The sequence below is a fragment of the Anguilla anguilla genome, chromosome 12 (genome assembly GCF_013347855.1).
Source record: "Anguilla anguilla isolate fAngAng1 chromosome 12, fAngAng1.pri, whole genome shotgun sequence".
Classification (NCBI taxonomy): Eukaryota; Metazoa; Chordata; class Actinopteri; order Anguilliformes; family Anguillidae; genus Anguilla; species Anguilla anguilla.
In genome coordinates, this window is record NC_049212.1 from 39,149,110 (window position 1) to 39,171,612 (window position 22,503).

At 48.6% G+C, this 22,503-nt stretch overlaps 1 protein-coding gene across 1 annotated transcript; it reads left to right on the forward strand.

Moving 5' to 3' along the window:
* Positions 1-3,693: 3,693 nt before the first annotated feature.
* On the forward strand, positions 3,694-20,276 carry ehd2b (EH-domain containing 2b). Its single transcript, XM_035385499.1, has 7 exons — positions 3,694-4,113; positions 6,107-6,707; positions 8,037-8,213; positions 12,483-12,580; positions 13,785-14,197; positions 16,688-16,852; positions 18,984-20,276. The coding sequence occupies exons 2-7, from the start codon at positions 6,481-6,483 to the stop codon at positions 19,551-19,553; spliced, it is 1,650 nt and encodes a 549-aa protein (XP_035241390.1). The 5' UTR covers positions 3,694-4,113; positions 6,107-6,480; the 3' UTR covers positions 19,554-20,276.
* Positions 20,277-22,503: the final 2,227 nt, after the last annotated feature.

Below are 22,503 nucleotides of genomic sequence, written 5' to 3' on the forward strand. Positions count from 1 at the left end.
AGGGGGAGGGGGAGGGGGAGGGGGGCAATCATAATTGAAATGTCCCTCAATCTTGCTCGGTAACAAAACAGCCTCACGAGATGCCAGTCAGGCCAGTAATATTGCACATTTGACCAAATATCAGTATTGCCATCGATTTTATGATGTCACTGTGTCTTGCAGCACTTTTGTTTTCGTTGCCTTCCGAGCTCTATAACTCCGCGGAACGATGTCAGGCCGCTTCTCACAGCTGTGGGCGGCGTCCGAGCGACCAGCGGCTCTCTCTAAGACTGAGAAACTCTCTATCACTACATTCGTTTTCAGCTGAAGCATTTCATGTTTTCAAACACTAAATCGCAAACGTTAGTTTGTCCACGTCCCACGACTTGTTTTGGATTCTAGCGATGGGAAGGGTGTGGTTTTCATAAACCGTGTAATGGGTGGAGCTTTGGTGAGCTGTCGGTCGTTGGCTTTTTTTCGAACCAATCAGTTCACGCTTGCTCTTCACTGCAGATCAGTATGCCTGGTTTCAGTTCAGAATGATTGACAGCATGTTGCTCTGCCCATCTTTGGTTTCATGGTACCTCATTCTTCATCACAGAAGGGTTTGATGTCACCCAGATAGATATGCAGAAGTGTGCAAGGTTGTTGTTTTTGGTGCACACCTTCAGGTGAGTGACAAATAACGGTAAAACATCAGTCTGCCCAAAAGGGGGGGACACTGGCATGCTTTCAGTTCCTGCAGTTTGTAATTGTCTGGCTCCCTTAGTTCCCCAAGGTCAGGGGAAATGACTGGGATTGACCCGAGGTGACTGCCCCCCCCCCCACGCCCCGCCACAACCTGATCACTGCCTGTCTGTCATTCCACACCTTTTCATTTTTGTTCTGTTTGCTTCTTCATTCACTCCCTTACACGGTGTTTGTGTGTGTGTGTGTGTGTGTGTGTGCGTGCGTGCTCACTTTGTTGTCACTAAGCTATCTGTCACTAAATGGCAGTGTCAGGGTTCTGGGTGGAGAAGGCCTGTTAAATCCTCCTGTATAATTCTAAGAGCAGTTTGGACTCAACTTTCTGACTCAAAAAGATCTGTGATTCTGGCCCCTGTGAACAACCTTAAAAGTGCTCAGTTAACCCTTTGTGTAGCAGCTCGCTTGTTAAGGACAGCATTGGCCCATTCGCCTCAGTGGGGGTTGTGCTTCGGGATCCCAGTTTGTGTGTCAGCGGGGGGGGGGGGGGGGGGGGGGGGGGGGGGGGGGGTTGTGTTGGAGGAAGAGTCACTTCTCCTCGCTGTCTGTCTGCTTGTCAGTCTGGCTCCACCCAAACGTGTGCCTCCCTGTTTGTCTACTGTGTGTGTGTGTGTGTGTGCGTGCGTGCGTGCGTGCGTGCGTGCGTGCGTGCGTGCGTGCGTGCGTGCGTGCGTGCGTGCGTGCGTGCGTGCGAGTGCGAGTGCGAGTGCGTGTGCGTGTGCGTGTGCGTGTGCGTGTGCGTGTGCGTGTGTCTCCGTACGTCTGTCTCTTCTGTTAAACTCCCTGTTAAGCTTCCTGTCTCTCTGCTAAAGGAGGGGTTTTGCGGTTTTGTTGTTCTAGGCCACCCACACTAGGGGGCGCTGATGAGCGAGCTTGTGCAGGTCTGATGGTTCTCCTGCTCTGTTGAGTGAGGGTCATATGGAGAGTTTCGGTCCGTGTGATTACAGGGTCTCCCCTCTGGGCTGTGTTTTTATTCAAAGTTCATGTTGTCTTCCCTCCCAATTGGGCATTTTCTACACACACACACACACACACACACACACACACACACACACACACACGCACTACACTACACACACACTCTTTCAGCACTTCAGATGGTCTGTGGTCTCTCAGGATTCCTATTGGCGACTGAGACACAGTGAACAGTGAGCAGCACCAGACCAAAAACCAGGTTCTGTTCAAGAGCGTCCACAGCAACACCCGTCTCCAAACAGTCAATCTGCTTAAAACTAAACTGTCAGTACAGGTTTTTAAATTGTATTTTTAAAACGCATATTTTTGTGACCAATGCTTTTAATTTTTTAACTGTTTTATTGTATTTTTTAAAAATTCGGACCAGGTTTGCCAAATAATTTTACTCACACACTGGCATAGCTGTAAAAAACATTATGTGTTGCGAATATACACTCACCGGCCACTTAATTAGGTACTTGCTAGTACCGGGTGTGGTCTTCTGCTGCTGTAGCCCATCTGCTTCAAAGTTCGAACATGTACGTTCAGAAATGCTCTTCTGTATACCTCGGTTGTAACGAGTGGTTATTTGAGTTACTGTTGCCTTTCTATCAGCTCGAACCAGTCTGGCCCTTCTCCTCTGACCTCTGCCATCAACAAGGCATTTTTGCCCAGAGAACTGCCGCTCACTGGATATTTTCTCTTTTTTGGACCATTCTCTGTAAACCCTAGAGATGGTTGTGCGTGAAAATCCCTGTAGATCAGCAGTTTCTGAAATACTCAGACCAGCCCGTCCGGCCCCAACAACCATGCCACATTCAAAGTCACTTAAATCACCTTTCTTCCCCATTCTGATGCTTGGTTTGAACTTCAGCAGATCATCCTGACCATGTCTACATGCCTAAATGCATTGAGTTGCTGCCACGTGATTGGCTGATTAGATATTTGCGTTAACGAGCGGTTGAACAGGTGTACCTAATGGTGTGACCGGTGAGTGTATACACACACACACGCTGATCACACAACGTGCCAAGCACAAAACTAGTAGACCTAAGATCTTCGGACTGCATCCTTAAGGCATTTCAGCTGTGCGACCAAATTCAAAGTACAAAGAGAGACGGTGACAAGCCAGGCTTGTGTCCTTTTATTCCGTCTCTCTCTCTTTTCTTCCATCCCTCCCTCCCTCCCTCCAGCTCACTCGCTCTCCTGCTTTACAGTGTACCCTCCAAACTCTTCAAATAGACGGAAGCAAACGCAGCATAAACAAATGAATCGAGAAGAACAAAACAAAACATTTACAAAATGAAAGAGAATTTGAAATATAGTACTACAGATTAATTTTGTACTGTATTTATTGTGTATAATGACACTTTTTTTAAAAAAAAGAAGAAAAGAACTGTACATTTAGTATAACTGTAAATTAAAACTTGCTTCTTTTATGAAAGAAATGTCCATTGTCTTGTCCTTGATGTGAACAGTGGGAGATTCCTGTTGGAACTGTAAGTAAATCTTAAATACACACATACTGGACTTCGGCAGTGGTGTTTCATATCGGTGGTCCTGGACTGGTCAGCTGTCTCTGGTTGCAGTCTTGTGCAATGCAGGTGGCTGTCAGTAGGTGGTGCTAGAGAGTTAGAGTGGTGATGCAGGGCGTGGCAGGAGGGGTGGGGAGATGTGGAGGGAGGACATGGTTTTTTCCCCCCCCCAAAGCTATGCAACAGTGTCATGTGAATAAACACATGGAAAGTAAATGAATTGTGAACACTAAGAGTTGCAGCTTTCACTAAAAGCACGATTGGAAAGGGCATAACCTGAATACATGGCAGGAGTTTGTGTTTCCCTGAGAAAAGCTTAGAATCAATAATCCCTCAGATTATTTAATGTAGCCCCACCTCCCATGTGCACGCACACAAACACACACTCCACCTCTTCCCAAGCTTCAGTCGTCAGCTTTTAAGGGTTTGCCCCTTGTTGCACGGATGAGGGAGGGAGAGAGAGAGAGAGAGAGAGAGAGAGAGAGAGAGTGTGTGCTGTGTTTCAAGCGCTTTATTTTTCTCTCACAGCTTTTCAAGTTCGGGGAGAGAGAGTTCTGCCAGACACTCGTATCAGCTGAGACCGATTAGCCTGTACTGGAAAACCATCATTCATCACGCGCACACACACACACACACACACACAGAAGCACTGTCTCCGCAGACGGGACTCAGTCTGTGCAAGCGTACGGAGGAGAGCGCAGCGCGAAGACGGACGTCGTTCTGCTTTTGGCTTCTGAGATGTCCGAGTCTCCAGCGCGAGAGGGAGAGCCATCAGCCCGTTTTTAACCATCTTTTTTTTTAACCTTTTTTTTTTTTTTAAAGAACCTGTGGTTCTTCTTTCTGCTAGATACACCTTTTGGGTTTGACGCTGTTCTGCCAATCACCTGAACCCCGTCCTGAGGTAAGGCGTGCTGCCGCTCTTCCTGTTCGTTCTTCTTCTCTCATTTGCTCGGTAAAAGTGTCACAGGTAGAAGAGCAGCCTGGAAAGTTTCCAAGAAACCTCTCCGCTGCCTGTCTTTTTTTTGGAGCGTATGGATGGACTGCTTTAACTCCCTCTGTCATCCCCTCTGCTTCTCCCACTGACTGCTGTCAGCACGATTCATCCTTCGTTCGTCGTGTTGTTCGTTAACAGTGATGGACTGAGAGCATGCGGGATGCCCTTCCAAACAGGCTGTGATGTCGCTCTGGGTAGTCTCACGTACCAAGGCTGTGATCCATAATGCAAACCACAGTCTGTAAGGACCCAGTGAAGCCGCCCCCCCCCCCCCCGCTCCCCCATGGCATTTTGGGGTAGCCAGCCAGGAGCCCCCATCTTCACCCTCCTCTGAGGAATGTGGTGAAGGAGCTTTCACGGTCGGGGCATCTCCGCAGCTGTTCTTTCCGCGAAAGAATCTCTCCCTCGTTCCCTCGCACCACGCCCCTCTCTTTCTCTCTCTTTCTCTGCGTTCGCTCGCTTCCTCTGCCGCTACATCTCCGTTTTTGCCAAGAGGGCGAAGCGAACGCCCCCACCCCCCCCCCCCCCCCCCTTCCCTTAGCTGTGTTTCTGGAAAGTTCTCCTGCGCATTCCCTGTGTTCGCAGGCTTCGGTGTTTATGTTGAGGAGTTTTTTGTACCTCACCCTACCCTTAATTTCCCTATTTAAATGAGCGCAGCCTTGCTGGGAGCAGCTGAGGTTATTCTCCACTCAGGTACGGCCCCGTCTCTCCACACCCTTCCCAGCATGCTCCTCTGATCCCAGAGGGCCGAGCGGCCTGGTGACCTTTGGCACGCTCTTAAGAGTGCTGCGTGGTCCTCACCTGACGCTGCCGCACCAGCTGGCGGGCTAATCAGTGGGAAGGGAAAGAAGTGGCGAGTGTGTGTTAGTGCCTGTGCTGTGTGTCTGTGCTGAGTGTGGCTATGCGTTTGTGCCTGTGCTGAGTGTGTAAGCCTGTGCTGTGTGTCTCTGCATTCGTGTCTGTGTGTTTGTGCCTGTGCTGTGTGTCTCTGTGTTTGTGCCTGTGCTGAGTGTGTAAGCCTGTGCTGTGTGTCTCTGCGTTTGTGTCTGTCCTGTGTGTCCCTGTGCTGTGTGTGTGTGTGTCTGTGCTAAGTGTCTCTGTGTGTTTGGGCCTGTGCTGAGTGTCTCTGCATTTGTGTCTGTCCTGTGTGTCTCTGTGCTGTGTGTGCCTGTGCTGAGTGTGTAAGCCTGTGCTGTGTGTCTCTGTGTGTTTGCGCCTGTGCTGTGTGTCTCTGTGCGTTTGCGCCTGTGCTGCGTGTCTCTGTGCGTTTGCGCCTGTGCTGCGTGTCTCTGTGTTAGTGCCTGTGCTGCGTGTCTCTGTGTGTTTGCGCCTGTGCTATGTGTCTCTGTGCATTTGGGCCTGTGTAGGCCTGTTATGTACTGCTGGTGCTCTGAGGGCTGGCTTGAGAAAGCATGTGCCTCAGGTCTATGAGGAGGAATGGACTGTGCATGTGGGCGTGCACGTACATGTGTGTGCATGTGTTCATACTTGTGTGTGTGTTTTTTTGTGTGTGGTTATGTGTATGTGTGTATGGTCATGTGCGTGCGTGTGTATGGGTGTGCACGTTTGTTTGTATATTTGTGTGTGTGTGTGGTTGTGTGCGTGCTTGCATGTGTGTGTGTGCATGTGTGTGTAATTTTGGGTGTGTGCTCAGAAGTGTGTGTCCCCTTTATTCAGGCACACAGGGACAATGCACTGTGCTTCCCCTGTGCGATTAAATGAACTTTGTGAAGATTCCGCTCAGGAAACATTAGCACACAGTGGCTAACACACCCTCCCTCCACCACTGGCCTGACCCCAGCAACAGCCATCCCATAATATTGCCACAGAGTTGTAGTACAGGTGTTAAACAACTGAAGTCTGTAATATATTTTTGACTGTGTATCTTTTTTTTTTCCAGAAACCAAAAAAGTACCAGAGGCTGTAGAAAGTGTGATGAATTGAACTACAATAAGATTAACACACATTTTAAGGCCAGTTTTTACAGCATTAACCATCGTTTGACCACACACACAGACTGAACAAAACTTCTGACTGCCAGATAAGACATTCACATGACAATCGAAGGTAGAGAAAAAGCTCAGTGAACAGCAAGACATTGGTCCTATCTTGACTCTAAACAGAAGTCATTACCTTGAGAATTCAGACAGCACACACACACAAGACACAGGCATACTCAAAGCTCTTGACTGGTGGACATAACGACAACAACAACAACAAAAACAAAAAAGAGTTAGAAACAGCCCACAGCGCCCCCTGCAGCCTCACGTCGCCATGTCTCGTTTGGGGAGGAAAGCCATCAAGAACCAGAAGACCCCGGAGGTGATCCGGACGGTGACAGACGGTCTGAAGTCTCTGTACCGCCAAAAAATGCTGCCTCTGGAGCAGCTGTACGGGTTCCACGACTTCCATTCCCCCAGCCTGGAGGACGCCGACTTCGACAACAAGCCCATGGTGCTCGTGGTCGGACAGTACTCCACGGGGAAGACCACCTTTATCAGGTAGCTTAACCAATCAGAGGTCTGCGTGGCTGCTGCCCCAGATGAACATTCCAGTTTAAACCAGCCTAAGCTGGCCAGGCTTGTTTAAGATGAGTTTTTGACACATTTAGCTGGTCAACCAGCTGTTTCACCAGCTGACCAGCCGATGAGTTTTACCAGCAGCATACTTAACCAGCTTTGTCCAGCAAGAAGTGTCAAAAACACATTTCAAACCATTTAAAACCAGATTAGAATCCCAGCTGGTTTGAGCTGGAATCTTCAACAAAGGTCTAATCAATCATATACCTCTAAAAAGGATTAGATTTGAGACAAGCAGGAGTTCATTTGTGTCGTACCTCTGAATGGATTTATGTTTGATACGATATTGGTCTCATAGTAAATCTGCCTGAATCTCTTATTCATGTGATGAAATGCAAGGAGCAGAGGCTTGGTTATGTTAGTGGTGCACGGAAGGATTAGAGGTGTGTCACATGACCAAAAAAAAAGAAGTCAACATATATCACAGACTTTCCAGGGAAATTCTCTCTTGTCAAACTGAGCGATGAACATATTGCGTGCATAGTTGTGCGTGTTATAGTGTCCACAAAGTTGTGTTGACGCAGGTATGTTTAAAAAAGAAAATGGAATTCCACATTTGAAGAGAAGTTCAGGCTATAGGAAAAAAAAGATGTGCTTGTTAGGTGGGTTTGTGGGCTCAGAATGCGCTGATCTGGATAATTCCTCTGAATGGATTTGCAGGTTTACATGTAGCATATCTTTATAAATCTTGCATGGTCTCTGCCCTGGAGCACATAGCATTCTGACGTGTATGGAATGATTCCTCAGGGATTTTCATACGGCTGTGCCTGTACCGGCAGACACTGGCGTTGAGTAAGATAGCTGGGGATCTGGACTGGGAACTCAAGAGGTTGCAGGTTCAAATTCTGCTACAGTAAAACATCCTAAATTGATTGGGTTCCAAAAATGTAAGCTCTCTAAATTGTGCTGGATAAGCGCGTTGACTAAATTCCTACACTACAGTTAATTTGCATGCCTTGGTACAGTGTGTTCTTTGTCAATTATAAATGTAGGAATCAAACAAATGTGACATCACCTCACAGAGAGGACCTCCACCAACTCAGAGTACATTGGTGACAATAAATAGAACCACGCCAACAGCATTTTGTTGGATATTACTTCCTGGATACTCACCAATCACCATCTTGGTTGTTGTATTGGTTGTTACCAATATATTCTGTGATTGGTGGTCCTCCACTTTGCTTACTGCCGGTAGGGTGATTTTTTTCCCCCCATGTCCCTGTTTTAGTACCGCTGTTCTGTGACCCTCAGGTACCTCCTGGAACAGGACTTCCCGGGGAGCCGCGTCGGGCCGGAGCCCACCACCGACAACTTCACCGCCATCATGCACGGGGACGTGGAGGGGCTGATCCCCGGGAACGCCCTCATCGTGGACCCCAACAAGCCCTTCCGAAAACTCAACCCTTTCGGGAACACCTTCCTCAACAGGTGAGCTGGCCGGACCCCAGGGGGAGGGGGGCACATACCCGACCCCTTTTCGGGAATACCTTCCTCAACAGGTGAGCTGGCCAGACCCCAGGGGGACGGGGCACATACCCGACCCCTTTTCGGGATTACCTTCCTCAACAGGTGAGCTGGCCTGACCCCAGGGGGAGGGGGCACAAACCCGACCCCTTTTCGGGAACACCTTCCTCAACAGGTGAGCTGGCCTGACCCCAGGGGGAGGGGGCACATACCCGACCCCTTTTCGGGAATACCTTCCTCAACAGGTGAGCTGGCCGGACCTTGGGGGAGGGGGGCCGTTCCCTGCACCAAGCAGTACCAGCGCTCGCACCGCCCGATAAGCCCCTGGCCCAATCCCCGGCCCGTGCGTGGGAGATCTGGGTTTGTTTGGGATCAGTGTTTCTGACCCTCCCACTCGATCTTTGATGGAAAACAAAACAACATACGTGAAAAAAAACTGGGGTGGGAGAAGGAAGGGGGGGGGGGGGGGGTGGAATGGAAGGAGCGAGGGAAGGAGGTCAAATTGAACACCCTCTTGGGAAGCAGAGAAGGAAGGAAGAAAGGGAGTGAGAGAGAGAGAGAAATGCATCAGCTTTTTAGTCTATGGAATGTGGAGTCTCTATGCCAACATTATATAAGGAGGAGGAGGGACTTTCCTTATTTGTGGAAAAAACAGAGAATGGGAGAGAGGTCTCCAGGGAGGGACATTCAAGTTCTTAAAGGGAAACACATACGTGTGTGTGTGTGTTTGCGCGCATGTGTGTGTATGTGTGCGTGCGTGTGTTTGCGCACATGTGCGTATATATAGTCCTTTAAAGAGGGGAACTCTTAAGAGGGGTGTTAAAAGCTGAGGAGATGAGGAAACCGATGAGATCAGAGGCGTGAACAGAGGAGGGGGGAAAAAAAAAAAAGTAACAGAAAATGTGCTCTGAAATTCTTTCCCAGTATCCCGTGTTTATCTTTCAGGCTGCCAGGCCGGCTCGGAATGTCTGCACACGCAAGCTGTGACAACACGCTTATCTGCAGCATTTGCTCAGATGATCCCTTTCCCTGGATCACACTCTCTACCTGTATCAGTCTATGCTGTGCGGTGATGGGGGGAGTGAGACCCTGTGTAGTTCCATGATGGGTACAGTCGGCCATTTTGCTGTCAGTCACTCAACTGTCAAATCACTTTGCTGAAGGGTGCACCCCACAGCTAAGCACTATGATTGGTTCACGTCAACGTGTGTCACTGGGAACACCTGCTAGCCAAACCCATGTTTTTTGGTTGGAGCTCTCACTCTCGTTTCTAGTGGAATAGGATTCTGAAATTTGGATTCTCAGCGCACTCTGGTTCAACTCTGATCGCGGAGGACCACAAGACATGGCGCGTTTATTTCTCTGCCTTAAAATAAGAAGCCATTTTGAAACCAAGTAACAAGGGGAGGTGATCTCAACTGCTTTTCTGTTAAATATCTGCTGGTTAACATGGAGAACCAGCTGCCCCCAGAATCTCCAGGCCCAGGCCCCAAATCCATGAAGCCCTTCAGAGTGGGAGAGCTGGTCTAGGGCTGGTTTAGTCTTTTTGCTGATAGCGGAAAAGGTTATGAAAAATAAACAAGCTTTATTTTTGTAGTTTTATAAATAAATATAAAGAACAGTGAACATGAGGTCATGAGCAGTCCCAGGATGATTACAGAGACAAATACAGTCACAGCACTAATGAGAATTATTAGTTACACCGAATCTGCATTGTGGGGTAAATAAAAGTTCAATTTCTCCCAGCGTTTTTTACCCATATCTTTTTGTAAACTCAAAGTACAAGTCATCCGTTGCATGTGATGCAAAACGGTTACAATTTTCAGCAAACAGGCCCACAGAGGGACTGCTTTTCTGGAGCCAGCATTTTGTGACCGCTTTTTTTTTTTTTTTTACATGCTGCTATAAATATCTTCAGAAGATAGGCATCACTATTACTTAAGTCCTCTGCCCAGTCTGAGATGTTTTATAGCCATTTCCTACTCCTTTCTGTGTGCATGTTCTCCCTCTGTCCACATGGGTTTCCTCCCACAGTCCACAGACATGCAGGTTAGGTTAACTGAAGAGTGTAAATTGCCCCTGGGTATGAGTGTGTTAGATAATGGTGTATGTTCCCTGGCAAACTGTCCAGGGTGCATTCCTGCCTCTCGCCCAATGCATGCTGGGATATGCTCCAGCATCCCTTCGCCCCTGCCCAGGAATAAGGGGGTATTGATAATGGACCGATGGAATTTGGGAATCCCTGGTCTAGTTACCCAGGTTCCGTTCACTCACCTTCCTGTAGGCGGTGGTAGACCACTCCGGAGGTCTGTTCGGTGTCTCTGAGTCTCTGGAGTGTGTGTGTGTCCTTGCTGGTATGACGTGTGTTTTTTTTCCGTGAACTTCCTGTCCTGGGAAACCCTCAGCTCGTTAGGGCCGCTGGTAACAGGAAGCCCCTGTGTTGTTTTAAGAGGCGGATCATTAGCGGGCTTTATTGTTTAATTCTGGCAGAGCCGGTGATTTTCCGTCAGGAAGCCGAGCGCCGTGAGGGAACCTCTTCCACACAATGGACGGGCGGGCGTTGAATTACAATAGCAGGCATCGCGACACACCGTACGTGCTACTCTCATTTTAAAGTGAGAGTGCGTGCACTGCCACACAGTAATAGTAGCGGTTTAGTTCAAATTGCGTGGGTCTTCTTGTGCGTAGCGGCAAATTGTATTGAAATTGAAAACATTGGGACTGCAGTTTGTGGGTTGACCATAAAGCCGCACATCTTCCGATAAGAAGCGACTTTACAATCGCCTCTATTCATTTCAATTGGAGCCAATTTTTCGGGCATGCTGGGATAGCTGGTGAGGCGAGTGGAGGAGCTACCTTGAAGGGAGAACATGGTGCGATAACCAATCAGATTAAAGATTTGACGTGTAAACGGTGTTCGATTTCAAATTTTATTGAAAATACGATCAATATGCTTTGAACGAACACTGTTTTAAAAATTGAAAACACGCACACAAGCTGTTGATTGTGTGAGGGGAGGGCGATGCCAGGCGAACTTGTCGGAGGACGTGTGGCTTTACCCTGACACGGTGAAGGCACACAAACATTCAGTTAAATGTTCAGTTCCCTAGCCGTGGGCCTACTGCTTTATATGACAGCTATACTTAACCAGTTTTTGATAATCAGTCACTGACTAGACATATTACTGTGGAAGAAAAGCCACCCGCATCTGTTATTTATTGTGTTTGACAAGGCTGCATGAATCACCATGACATTTTTATGAATGAGTAATGTTAATGAATTAATAATGCCAGTGGAAGCTACGCTGTGCTTTCGAAAGAGTCGAACTCTCATCGAACTTCAAGGAATGCGGTATTTTATTTCTTGTTGGGTCTTTTCATTTTTAAAAAGCATTTTACACTTCCACAAATGTCACAAGCATGCACATGTGTGTAAGGACTGACGTAAAGTACCGTAAAACTGGGATAGACTCTACCTCCACCCTCCTCAATTCCCATCCCATGTTATCTGCGGCGTACAATGGGTTATTCATGTAAACATTCCCTGTTTACATCTGAAAGGAAAAGCCGTCTGGAAAGATGCCAGGGGGAAGGGGGACTGCGCAAGACGCAATTCCAACGGGTCGCAAGTGGCTCGTAACCTCGAAAGCAACCCCGCGCTGTACTCCGGAAAACGCTTCTCACGACGTCTCAGTGTTGGCGACAGCTCCAAGAGCGGAGGAGGGAAGGAACTAATTGTTACGACCTTCTGTAGGAAGACCTGCATCATGTATGGGAAGAAAAAAAACAAACAGGAAAACTGGGATTAAGATCAGCATCCCTGTTCACGTTCCTCTTGCTGACGGCGTCACAAATATTCTGGGCAAAACCAATGTGGGCGTGTCCAGGTATATTTAGAAATAATAGTGTCTCAATTATGCTAAATGCCATCACCTGGTTAAAATAATTTAAGTGAGCTCAGGATTGGGTGTGCTGACCTAAAATAATTGTAATTTCTGTTAAATTTACCTGGAAGTCAATTCAACTGAGATCCTGCCTGGAATTATACTGAAGATGTTACATACTGAAGAAATGATATAAAGCATTTCAGCTGGCGAAAAAATTCCAGGGAATTGTGACACATCGATATGGTTTACCTGTGCAAATTGGGACAAGTGCCCAGTTCTCCTGCATGTAAAGAAAGAGATGACCAATCAGTGAACGGGTTTCCCATCTTCCCATCTGCGTGTGGTAGGTTCCAGTGTGCCCAGATGACCAATCAGGTGCTCGAGAGCATCAGCATCATCGACACACCTGGAATCCTGTCAGGGGCCAAACAGAAAGTGAGCAGAGGTGAGTGGGGGCCAAACAGAGAGCGGGGGCCAAACAGAGAGCGAGCAGAGGTGAGTGGGGTCATAAGAAGCCAGGAGACAGAGGGGAAACATGAATTGAGGCGAAGTGTGATTACGATGAATGCTTGTTGTAACTTCATCCAATTTAAGCATAATGGACTTACGACAGACTAGTGGGAGCTGGGGGCAAGCCTGTGGATTACCAATGTGAGTGGCGATGTGAGACGTGAGAGCCTTTTTTTTAAACTCTGCTTTTTGGCAGAGTCTTTGGAATTTAGGATCACTCCGTGTCACAATCCCGCCTGTCTGCAGTCTCTAAAAGAGCAGCAGGGAAATGCATTAGGACGGAGGTGAAGAACAAGGGAACGAGAGAGAGAGAGGAGAGGGTGAGAGGAGAGACTGGAAGAAAGAGAGCGGCAGTGATGGATAGAGTGGAGAGGACAGAGAGGGAAGCGGTGATGGATAGAGTGGAGAGGACAGAGAGAGAAAGAGAGAGCAGGGGTGATGGATATAGAGGAGTGGATAGAGGGGGAGTGGCAGTTGGAGATGGAGAGCAACAGGAAAGAATGCGAAACGAGGGAGAGCTGGAATGGAGGGAAAGGTCGAAAAGCAGGCTATGGGTGTGAAGGGTGTGTGTGTGTGTGCACGCGTCAGTCTGCGTGTGTGTGTGTGTGTTTGTGCTGCTCTTTCCCTTCCCTCTCTCAGTGACCTGTGCACAGACTTCACCCCCAGCAGCCCACAGCAGATGCAGAGACTGCTGCACACACCCCCCCCCCCCCCAGTGAGCTAACACACAGCCCCATGCCTCTAGCCCAGGGGCTCCTAGGCTCTCTTAGCACATAACCCCCCTCAGCAGCACCTACTGTACATCTTACGTTACACACCTCCTTCTGAAATGTGCTGCTCCGATGTGCGCTCGAATCCAGAAGGGAAGGGAATGGAAGAGCCTACCTTCGCTTTAGACTGGCCATGGCTATGGCCAGTGCTGATTCGTTAGAAAATATCATTTAAACTTCAAAAAAAAAAAAAAGTGGGTGGGGCTCACTTCAGGCTTCTGAGAATCTGAGCAGTGTCTAAGCTGGCACAGCCCCAGCGTGGCCCAGTAGCTGCTGTTCCCAGATAATAAGGGGGGAGCCTGGCTGTCTGGGTTTTGGGTTGAGCCCGTTTCTAACCCCCTCACTGCCCCCCGCCCCCCGCCCCCCCAGGCTATGACTTCTCGGAGGTGCTGCGCTGGTTCGCCGAGCGGGTGGACCGCATCGTGCTGCTGTTCGACGCGCACAAGCTGGAGATCTCGGACGAGTTCTCGGAGGCCATCGGCGCGCTGCGGGGCAACGAGGACAAGCTGCGCGTGGTGCTGAACAAGGCGGACATGGTGGGCACGCAGCAGCTGATGCGCGTCTACGGCGCCCTCATGTGGTCGCTGGGCAAGGTGTTCGGCACGCCCGAGGTGCTGCGCGTCTACATCGGCTCCTTCTGGTCCGAGCCGCTGATGGTGACGGAGAACCGGCGGCTGTTCGAGCTGGAGGAGGAGGACCTCTTCGCCGACATCCAGCACCTCCCGCGCAACGCCGCCCTGCGCAAGCTCAACGACCTGGTGAAGAGGGCGCGGCTCGTTAGGGTGAGCGGGGGAGGGGTACGGGCGGGGGGGCGGGGGGGGGCAGGGCAGGGCAGGGTGGGGTGGGGTATAGCAGGGTGGGGCAGGGAGTGGCATGGTGGGGTGGGGTCGGGCAGGGTGGGGAAGAGGGGACGGTCTTTTGTACAAGAAAAGACAATCTCTTCGATTATTCGATTAATTTGTTGTATTTAGGATTTTGTTTTGTTGTATTTCGACAATAATGGGTGCCCCTCATGAGGATAAGCAGGGCTGGAGGGGGGCAGTCTCTTGTACAGAACTCTTACCATCTTGTTCTTAAAAATGTCTACATAATTTGATTTTATTGTATTTTTCGTACAAAACAAAACTATTTTTTAACAAAAATGCTGCATAGAATATTCTTAATATATGAATAATACAGGATGTACGCACATAACACATAACCTGTAAAGTATGAACGTGTACATATAAACGTGACGTATCGCTGGCTCCTGGCCTGTGATTGCGTAATTCACCCGGAGCTCTAGTCTGGCCTTGTTTTGCCGTGGCGATCACACGCGGTCTGTCAGGGACTAAACCGGTCTGCTCCAGTCCAGCCTCCCTTCTGATGAAGAATCTGATGTGAAATTCCGTCACGCAAATTAAAATCCCTTTTTTTTCCTGTTAGCACACCCATTTTTAATTTGACTCGGTTTGGATATCCATGTTTTTATGGAGTGGAAAAAGGGACAGTCAGATGTTCTCTGTAGAAAGAAAAAAAAAAACCAAGAAAGTCACAAGACTGTGGCCTTGGTGGAACCTTTCTGTCCTTTTCTGTGTTTGGTTACTGTCTCCGTGGAGCTGGCCTTTATTCACTGCACTAGGGGGCTGTGTGTGAGTCCTACAGAGTTTCCCTATAATGGGTAAGGAACTGGTCTAACCTCAAGGTCACGGGTTCGAATCCCGGGTCGAACACTGCGGTTGTACGCTTGAGCGAGGTACTTAACCTGCTTTGCTTCAGTATATATCCAGCTGTGTAAATGGATGCAATGTAAATGGAATGTAAAAAGTTGCGTAAGTCGCTCTGGAAAAGAGTGTCAGCTAAATGCCTGTGATGTAATGTATTACGATTGTGAGTGCGCCCTGCACTTTCAAGCTCTGATATTGATCCAAAAAAAGCTTGTTGGGGAAGTTATATAAACTGAACGTACATGCATAACTGCATGTCATTCGACTATAAAATCTGATTTATCAACCTGGGAAGACATTAGATTACATTTAGTGCAGCACTGTAAAAGATCATTGAAAATAACATCACCACTGCACTTTGCATTGTTGCCTAGTTGAGTCAAAGAGAGAGAGATTAGGGAAGGTATCAGATTGTTTTGTGGACATAAGCGGACAGTATTAACATGGTGTTTTTTTCCCCTGCTATTCAAAAACAATCAGAAGTATTTTCATTGAATGGTTTTATCATTAATTGTTCATTTCTCCTGTTCTTTCTAATACCTTTGAGATCTTAAAACACTATTATGATGTTACAGAGGGAACGTGTTGCCTGAAATTAATAGAATCTTAGAACTAAAATCATTATGTTCACTGAACAGAAGGCTGGATTTGGTGGATCCTAACAGCTGAACTGAGATTTTCTTTAAAACGAAGCAGGTGTTTCCCTCCATGTAGAAAACTACCGTAATATCAGCCCTGGCAGGAGCTCTGTGGTTTGGTAGCCAGAGAATGCTGTTCTTTTTGATAAAGTGTACTTTTCAGCTCGGGGTGAAATTAGATTCCCTACCCCTCTGCCACAGCAAAATGTTCTGTGTTAAATCTTGTGTGATACATCACTGACAAAGTTCATTTCATGCCTTTCAAAAGGAGTCCTCGCCTGGGTACCTTTTATAAAACAGAATAACCTGATGAGAGGGGAGAGCTGGAGGATAGATCATGTCTCTGAAACACTGCCTTATCATGTCCTGGTCATTAACTGTGTAAATGTGCTATTAACTCAAAATCTTTTGGGTCTTTTCTAAGGCCTTAAACTAACTACACTGCCACCCAATCACACAAAGAAGGATTCCTTACCAAGGATGTTTATGTGATTGGGTGGCAGTGTTGTTAATATAATGGTTAGGGAAATGGGCTTGTAACCAAAAGCTTCTGTATATATCCAGCTGGGTACTTTGATACTGTGTGAGAATGCTAAATTTCTGTCAGTTGGTAAGATTGTCTGCTACATTCCTGAAATATTATGTTTGTCTTCGTGTCTTTGAGTATCAGTCCATATCTCTAAACTCTTTGAAAATAGTTTTTTCTCTAAATTCTAAGCCTGTGTTCTAGAACTCTTTCAATTGCCAGTAGTGATTGCTACATCAGCACTGGAATGTTCAGTTAAGAACATTCTAGTCACATATGTGACCTTATTCCTTATAGCATTAACAATAGCAGGACTAAAAGCAGTACGCCGCTGCGCTCATGTTTTTATCCCCGTTGGACGGTACAGGTGCTTTAACACCGAACATGTTCCATGGCTGTCAGGTTCACGCCCACATCATCAGCTACCTGAAGCAGGAGATGCCCTCGGTCTTCAGGAAGGACAACAAGAAGAAGAACCTGATCTACCAGCTGCCTGTCATCTTCTCCAAGATCCAGCTGCAGCACCACATCTCTGCGGGAGACTTCCCCGACTGTGCCAAGATGCAGGTCAGCGTCCGCATCCACCCGCTCAACATTATTTTAAAGGAGTATCACATCCAGCCGCTGAGCGCTGAGTGTTTTAAATGAGCATTTGGCCCTGTTTTTAATGCCCGTGTCTGCCAAGCCAAACCATGAACCGCAGTCTCCCTGCTGATTAGTTTAACAGGCAGTCTTTTCCAGGGTAAATACTACATGCCGTCACATGACCTTATAAAAAAAGGGCTCGGAGGGGTATTTCAGGCAAAGGGCTTCACTCCAAGCACAAGATTTACGCCTTCCCTTTTATCAGGTGCTTTCATGCAGAGCGATTTCCTTTATGTGAAACAAGCAATGCAGTAATACAGCTGTTCACTAATGGAGTCCAGGTTGGGTACTTTGTTTAAGGATACACTGGCTGTGCCCCAGAATGGGTTTGCACCTGCAACCCCCCTGGGTTATTAGTCCAGTTTTTCTTTATGCTGGCTGCAGGTTGTTTCTGGGTGCTCACCAGGGGGGCTGAGGTGGGTGACAAAATAAACGTGGGGAAAAAATACATGTTTATATTACATTCTTTCTATCGGCAGTTTCTCACGTGAAATGAAAGAAGGCATTACTTGCACAACAGTGGTTAATATGCATGCAGTTGTTTTGACATGTACTGTGACAGAAAAAAAATTTGCATTTCGTATTTGTGTTTGGAACACATTTCAAAGAGCAGTGAGACAGGAGAAGGATTTGTGAGTCATGTGCTCAGCATAGTCTGAGATCCTCCCCTCTAACCTGTTGCGTTCAGGTACACAGGTACTGACAGCGCAGGTGTGCTACCTGTTCAGTGGGTACACAGGTACCTGCAGCACAGGTGTGTTACCTGTTCAGTAGGTACACAGGTACCTGCAGCACAGGTGTGTTACCTGTTCAATAGGTACACAAGTACTGACAGCGCAGGTGGGCTACCTGTTCAGTGGGTACACGGGTACCTGCAGCACAGGTGTGTTACCTGCTCAGTTCTTCATGCAAGTGTACAGTTTGGGAAGGTCCAACAGCTGTTTCAGTAAGGTTCTATAAGGTTGTAGTGAATAACGTGTGATTTTTTTCAGGTTTTTCTTTTTTTTTTTTTTAGATTGAGGAACGTTATGAAAAGATGGCCTCATGTTTTTTTTTCAGGATGCCAACGTGTCCTTTAAACGTTTGTCCGCAGGAAGGGAAGCATAAGTGTGATTCAGGGCCTTCGGTATCTACAGCATGGCTGAAATGTGTACCGGGGTGTGGTTTCAAAAAGAAAGAAAGAAATAAAAGAGAAGAACGGTTTCTCTGCGTGTCAATGACTCAGCCCCCTCCCCCTCGCTCCCTTTGGGAACTCAGTGTTCTGTGGGTATCTGCGGATATCTTGAGTGCGCTGCACGTTACAGTACAGTACATTACGTTCACTTGGCGAACGCCAGAGATTTATCCAGAGCGGCTTGCAATGCAAGCGACCCTTAAGTCCCACCCATCCACACAAGCTATTTGAGTGACAGTGATAACGAGACTGCACTCGCAGAGCCATGGCACTGAAGTACTCATGCCGGTTAATGATGCCGACTCCAGACCATGGCAACACGCTCATCCAAAATGCACGCAGTCCCAGTTAGCACGTTAGCCTCCCGGCGTTGGTGAACACTCCTGCCGCTGGCGGGCCGATGTAAAACCGCTGGTGGGCCGACGGCGGTCCGATATGCGCTTGCTTGCTTGCTGGGAGAGCATAAGTGACGCTAACAATGGGGGATCTCTGTTGTGTGTGTGGTTGACTCCCATGTCCTTTCTCCTGACTTCCTGTCTCTCTCAGGCACTCAGTTCGCTGTTAATATCTGGGAGGGGTAGCACTGGAATGTGCTCTGTGTTGCTGATGTAGGATCTGAGTCAATTCAGGAAATTCTTAGTATGAATGAATGAATGAAATTCATTTCATTAACCGGACAATGCTAATAATGTATTGGGACTTTTTTTTGGGTCAATATGTGAATTAAATTTTAATTAATTTGGAATTGACTTAAGAGGAACTTTACCCCAAACCCTGGTTGCCCCCCCCCTCCTTGGCCTGCCCCTCCCCCCCCCGCTCTCTCTCTCTGGGGCCTCCCCTCCCTCCTCCCCTCCCCCACCACTCTCTCTCTTCCTGCAGGAGAAGCTGATGGTCCACGACTTCACCAAGTTCAAGGCGCTGAAGCCGGGCCTGATGGCGGCGCTGGACGAGCTCCTGACCTCCGACATCGCCAAGCTGATGCCCCTGCTCAAGCAGGAGGAGATGGAGGCGGGGGTGCAGCCGGGGGTGCAGGGCGGGGCCTTCCTGGGCACGCGGGCGGGGCCCTTCCTGGAGGGCGACCCCTTCGCCCAGGCGGAGGAGAACGGGGAGGAGGGGGGCGGCGGCGGCGAGGACGACGACGAGGACTGGGTGGTGACCAAGGACAAGCCCAAGTACGACGAGATCTTCTACAACCTGTCGCCCAACGAGGGCAAGCTGAGCGGCACCAAGGCCAAGGGGTGGATGGTGAGCACCAAGCTGCCCAACTCGGTGCTGGGCCGCATCTGGAAGCTGTCGGACGTGGACCGCGACGGCATGCTGGACGACGAGGAGTTCGCCCTGGCCAGCCACCTGATCGAGGTGAAGCTGGACGGGCACGGGCTGCCCCCGGAGCTGCCCGCCCGCCTGGTGCCCCCCTCCAAGCGCCGGCACAAGGGCTCCGACGCCTAGAGAGACCCCACCCCCCCCCCACCTCCCAGCCCCCACCCTCCCAAACCCGCCTGCGCCTTGGCCGGGGGGGCTGACACTCAATCCCCTTCACCCCAATGCATTCCCAGCCAGCACGCAAAAAAAACACTACTTCAGCACTTTTGCTTTTCTCTAAGGTTGTAGTGAACTATGTCACAACAACATCTTTTAAACCTCTATTGTTTTCTTTCAGGCCGTGCGATGTTATGGAAACATGATCGTGTGTTTTTTTTTTTTGGGCCGCACATGATTTGTAAAAATGTTTTTCTGTGTGATCCGTATGTGTGGTCCAGGCTAACAGTATTCCCATCACAGCAGAAACTTTTTGGGGTGTGGGTTTAAAAACACGAGAGAGAGAGAGAGAGAAATGTAGTGAAAGCACTGTGCTACAGTGTTGTTCCTCGCCATGAACTTGCACAGCCTTGCTGAGCTGTAACTGTGGAAAACATTCTAATAACGCTTTGTGCTTTTTCTCGGGCCTTCTCCGAATTCCTGCGCCGTGGCGCCATATGTCCGTCCGTGCCCCCCTGTCCGTGCGTCTCTCCGCCCCCCCCCCTCGGTATTCGGTCATTCCCAGCGTTCTCCTCGGGACGCTGTCCCGAAAGACGGGCACCACGGATACCGTGGGCAGGACGCACTTAGCATTCCTGTGTGGTTCCCTCTTTACCCTGTCTGCCTAGACCGGGGGGCGGGGCGGGACGGGACGGGGCGTGGCGGGGGGGCACACCACCAGGGCTGATCTATTTTGGGATTTGATGCCCACTTAGTTTTCTGCTCTTAATTGTTGAAGTGGCCCACCGTTTTTGTGGCCTGACCTTTCTGATGAAGCCGTGAGCAGCAGCCGCCACAGTCTGTAGACTTGTGCTTGGTGACGAGAACGTTCTACTGTGATCCGACACGGGCGTGAACAGGCACCGTACAGCCGTTTAGTTAAAATAATTCTGCGGAAACCGCTGGGAGGAAAGCCAGGATAAACACCGGGCCTCCGGGAATGAAGGTGTGAGCCCCTGGCAGGGACCCGCTTCCACACACAGCGCCTCCAGCACTCGCGTATGAACGCCAAATATTACAGCGAACCGCTCCGCGCGGCACCAGCTCCGCTACACACTCCTCCAGTGACCTCACTTCCTGTGGGCTTCAGGCCCGCTGCGGAAAATCGAGTCTGTTTCTGAATTTAACGCCGACTTCGGCTCTTAATTATTTAATTAGCTCAGTCCGTCTAGCCTACGCGAGTGGGCAATTTAGCTCCGTTTATCAACAAAGATGAAGGACAGCTGTTAGCTGTTTTTGTGTTCCAATATGAAGTGAAATGTGTTGCTGGGGTCTACTCTGCGAGTGTGTGCGCCGGTGTGTTGAGCTAGTTTGCTAATTCAGCCAGGAGTAACTGGGGTAACTGGTGGAAATGCAAATCGACATCCACGCGACACACTGGAAATGGAATTACCTGTCCCTTGCGATTGAGTCTCTACAGAGAGACAGGTGGTGGCGTTCAGTCCCCCCCCCCCAAAAAAAGTGGGTTAGCGATAATGTGAAATACCGCCATCCTGGTGCTTCGATGGCCTCCCGTGGCTGGCAGCCATGCTTCTCTGAATGTTGGTTCACCCCCTCCGGTTGGCCTCCCCTTGTGAACATGCACCTGTATAAACAGGTCGCAGAATGGGGACAGGTGTGTACCAGAAGGTCACGAGTCACCCTGGCCAAGAATATCGGCAAATAAAAATACGTAGCCCCGTGTACATAAACGACCAGGTTGTCTAAACGTTGCGCTGTTGCACAATGGGTGTGGTTTATCCATTTTTTTTTGCAGCTATTGTGTAACAGTCTCCAGACCATGATGAGACCCCTCATCCTGTGGCCTGGTTGCCTAGTAACCAATCTGCACATCCATTTTGACCGGTTCCACACCCAACCCGTCCTGCTTGACCACTGCTCCGTCTCAGAGAATATACCTGAATATATATGTGATTCTTTTCTCTTTTTTTATTATTATTATTTTTTCTTCTTCTGAGTAAAAGTTCTCCATGTATCTGAACGATTGTTTTGAAATCCCAAGTAACTTTTCTGGACAGGAGTGTTTCAGTTCAGACGCTTCAGGAAATAACAAACCAAATATTGTTACTGACTACTGTATAAAAACCTCAACATGGTTTGTGTGTTTACTACCATTTATACTCAATAAACTGTTCTGATTTTACACCGCTCTTGTGCAATGGATTCAGTGGCAACTGTTAAGTGGAAAAATGATGTAACACGCGGACTGTATTTTTTAACGTGAAAGAAAGGAAAGCTGAAGCATTTTTCATGGTGTCAGCATAATTGGAGCATCTGGTTTCAGATAAATGAATGACATTACTGACAACAAAAACATGTATGTATCACACACACAACGTACCAAACCTGAGAAAAGGTTATTGCAGCATATGCACCGATATTTAGTTTGCTCTCACAAACACACACACACACACACACACACACACTGCAGTTGGTCTCTCTGTGACAGGCCAGATAAGCAGTGACTCACTCTCCCTCTCACTGCCAAAACCCACACTGCCATTTTCTATTTTCGACAGCTGGGCGCTGGAGTAATGTGTGCACACACTTAGTTCTCATTCAGCCAAGCTAACAGAACCCTAACAGATTGCGCCACAATGCATCTTACTCCATGTTTACACTGTTGGATCCGACCACCTGTTTGTGAGTTTCAACAGGTTCATTTGTTTAAGACTATAGGACGGACAGACATGTGATGTGTGTGTGTGTGTGTGTGTGTGAGAGAGAGAGAGAGAGGGGAAGGGGTAGGATGTAGTGGGGTGGGAGGAGCTCAGTATGTCGTCCAGAAGCCCTCTTCCACTCCATGGAAAAAAAAGGGAAAGGCAAATTGGAAAAACAACGGCGAAGAGGTCCTTTCCCGCGAGCGCCCTCTGCTCTACAG

Excerpts from the sequence above, each read along its gene's own strand:
- ehd2b (XM_035385499.1), top strand. The coding sequence starts at position 6,481 with ATGTCTCGTTTGGGGAGGAAAGCCATCAAGAACCAGAAGACCCCGGAG. Across the intron at positions 8,214-12,482 it reads GGGAACACCTTCCTCAACAG|GTTCCAGTGTGCCCAGATGA; the intron begins GTGAGCTGGCCG and ends TGCGTGTGGTAG. Across the intron at positions 12,581-13,784 it reads CAAACAGAAAGTGAGCAGAG|GCTATGACTTCTCGGAGGTG; the intron begins GTGAGTGGGGGC and ends CCGCCCCCCCAG.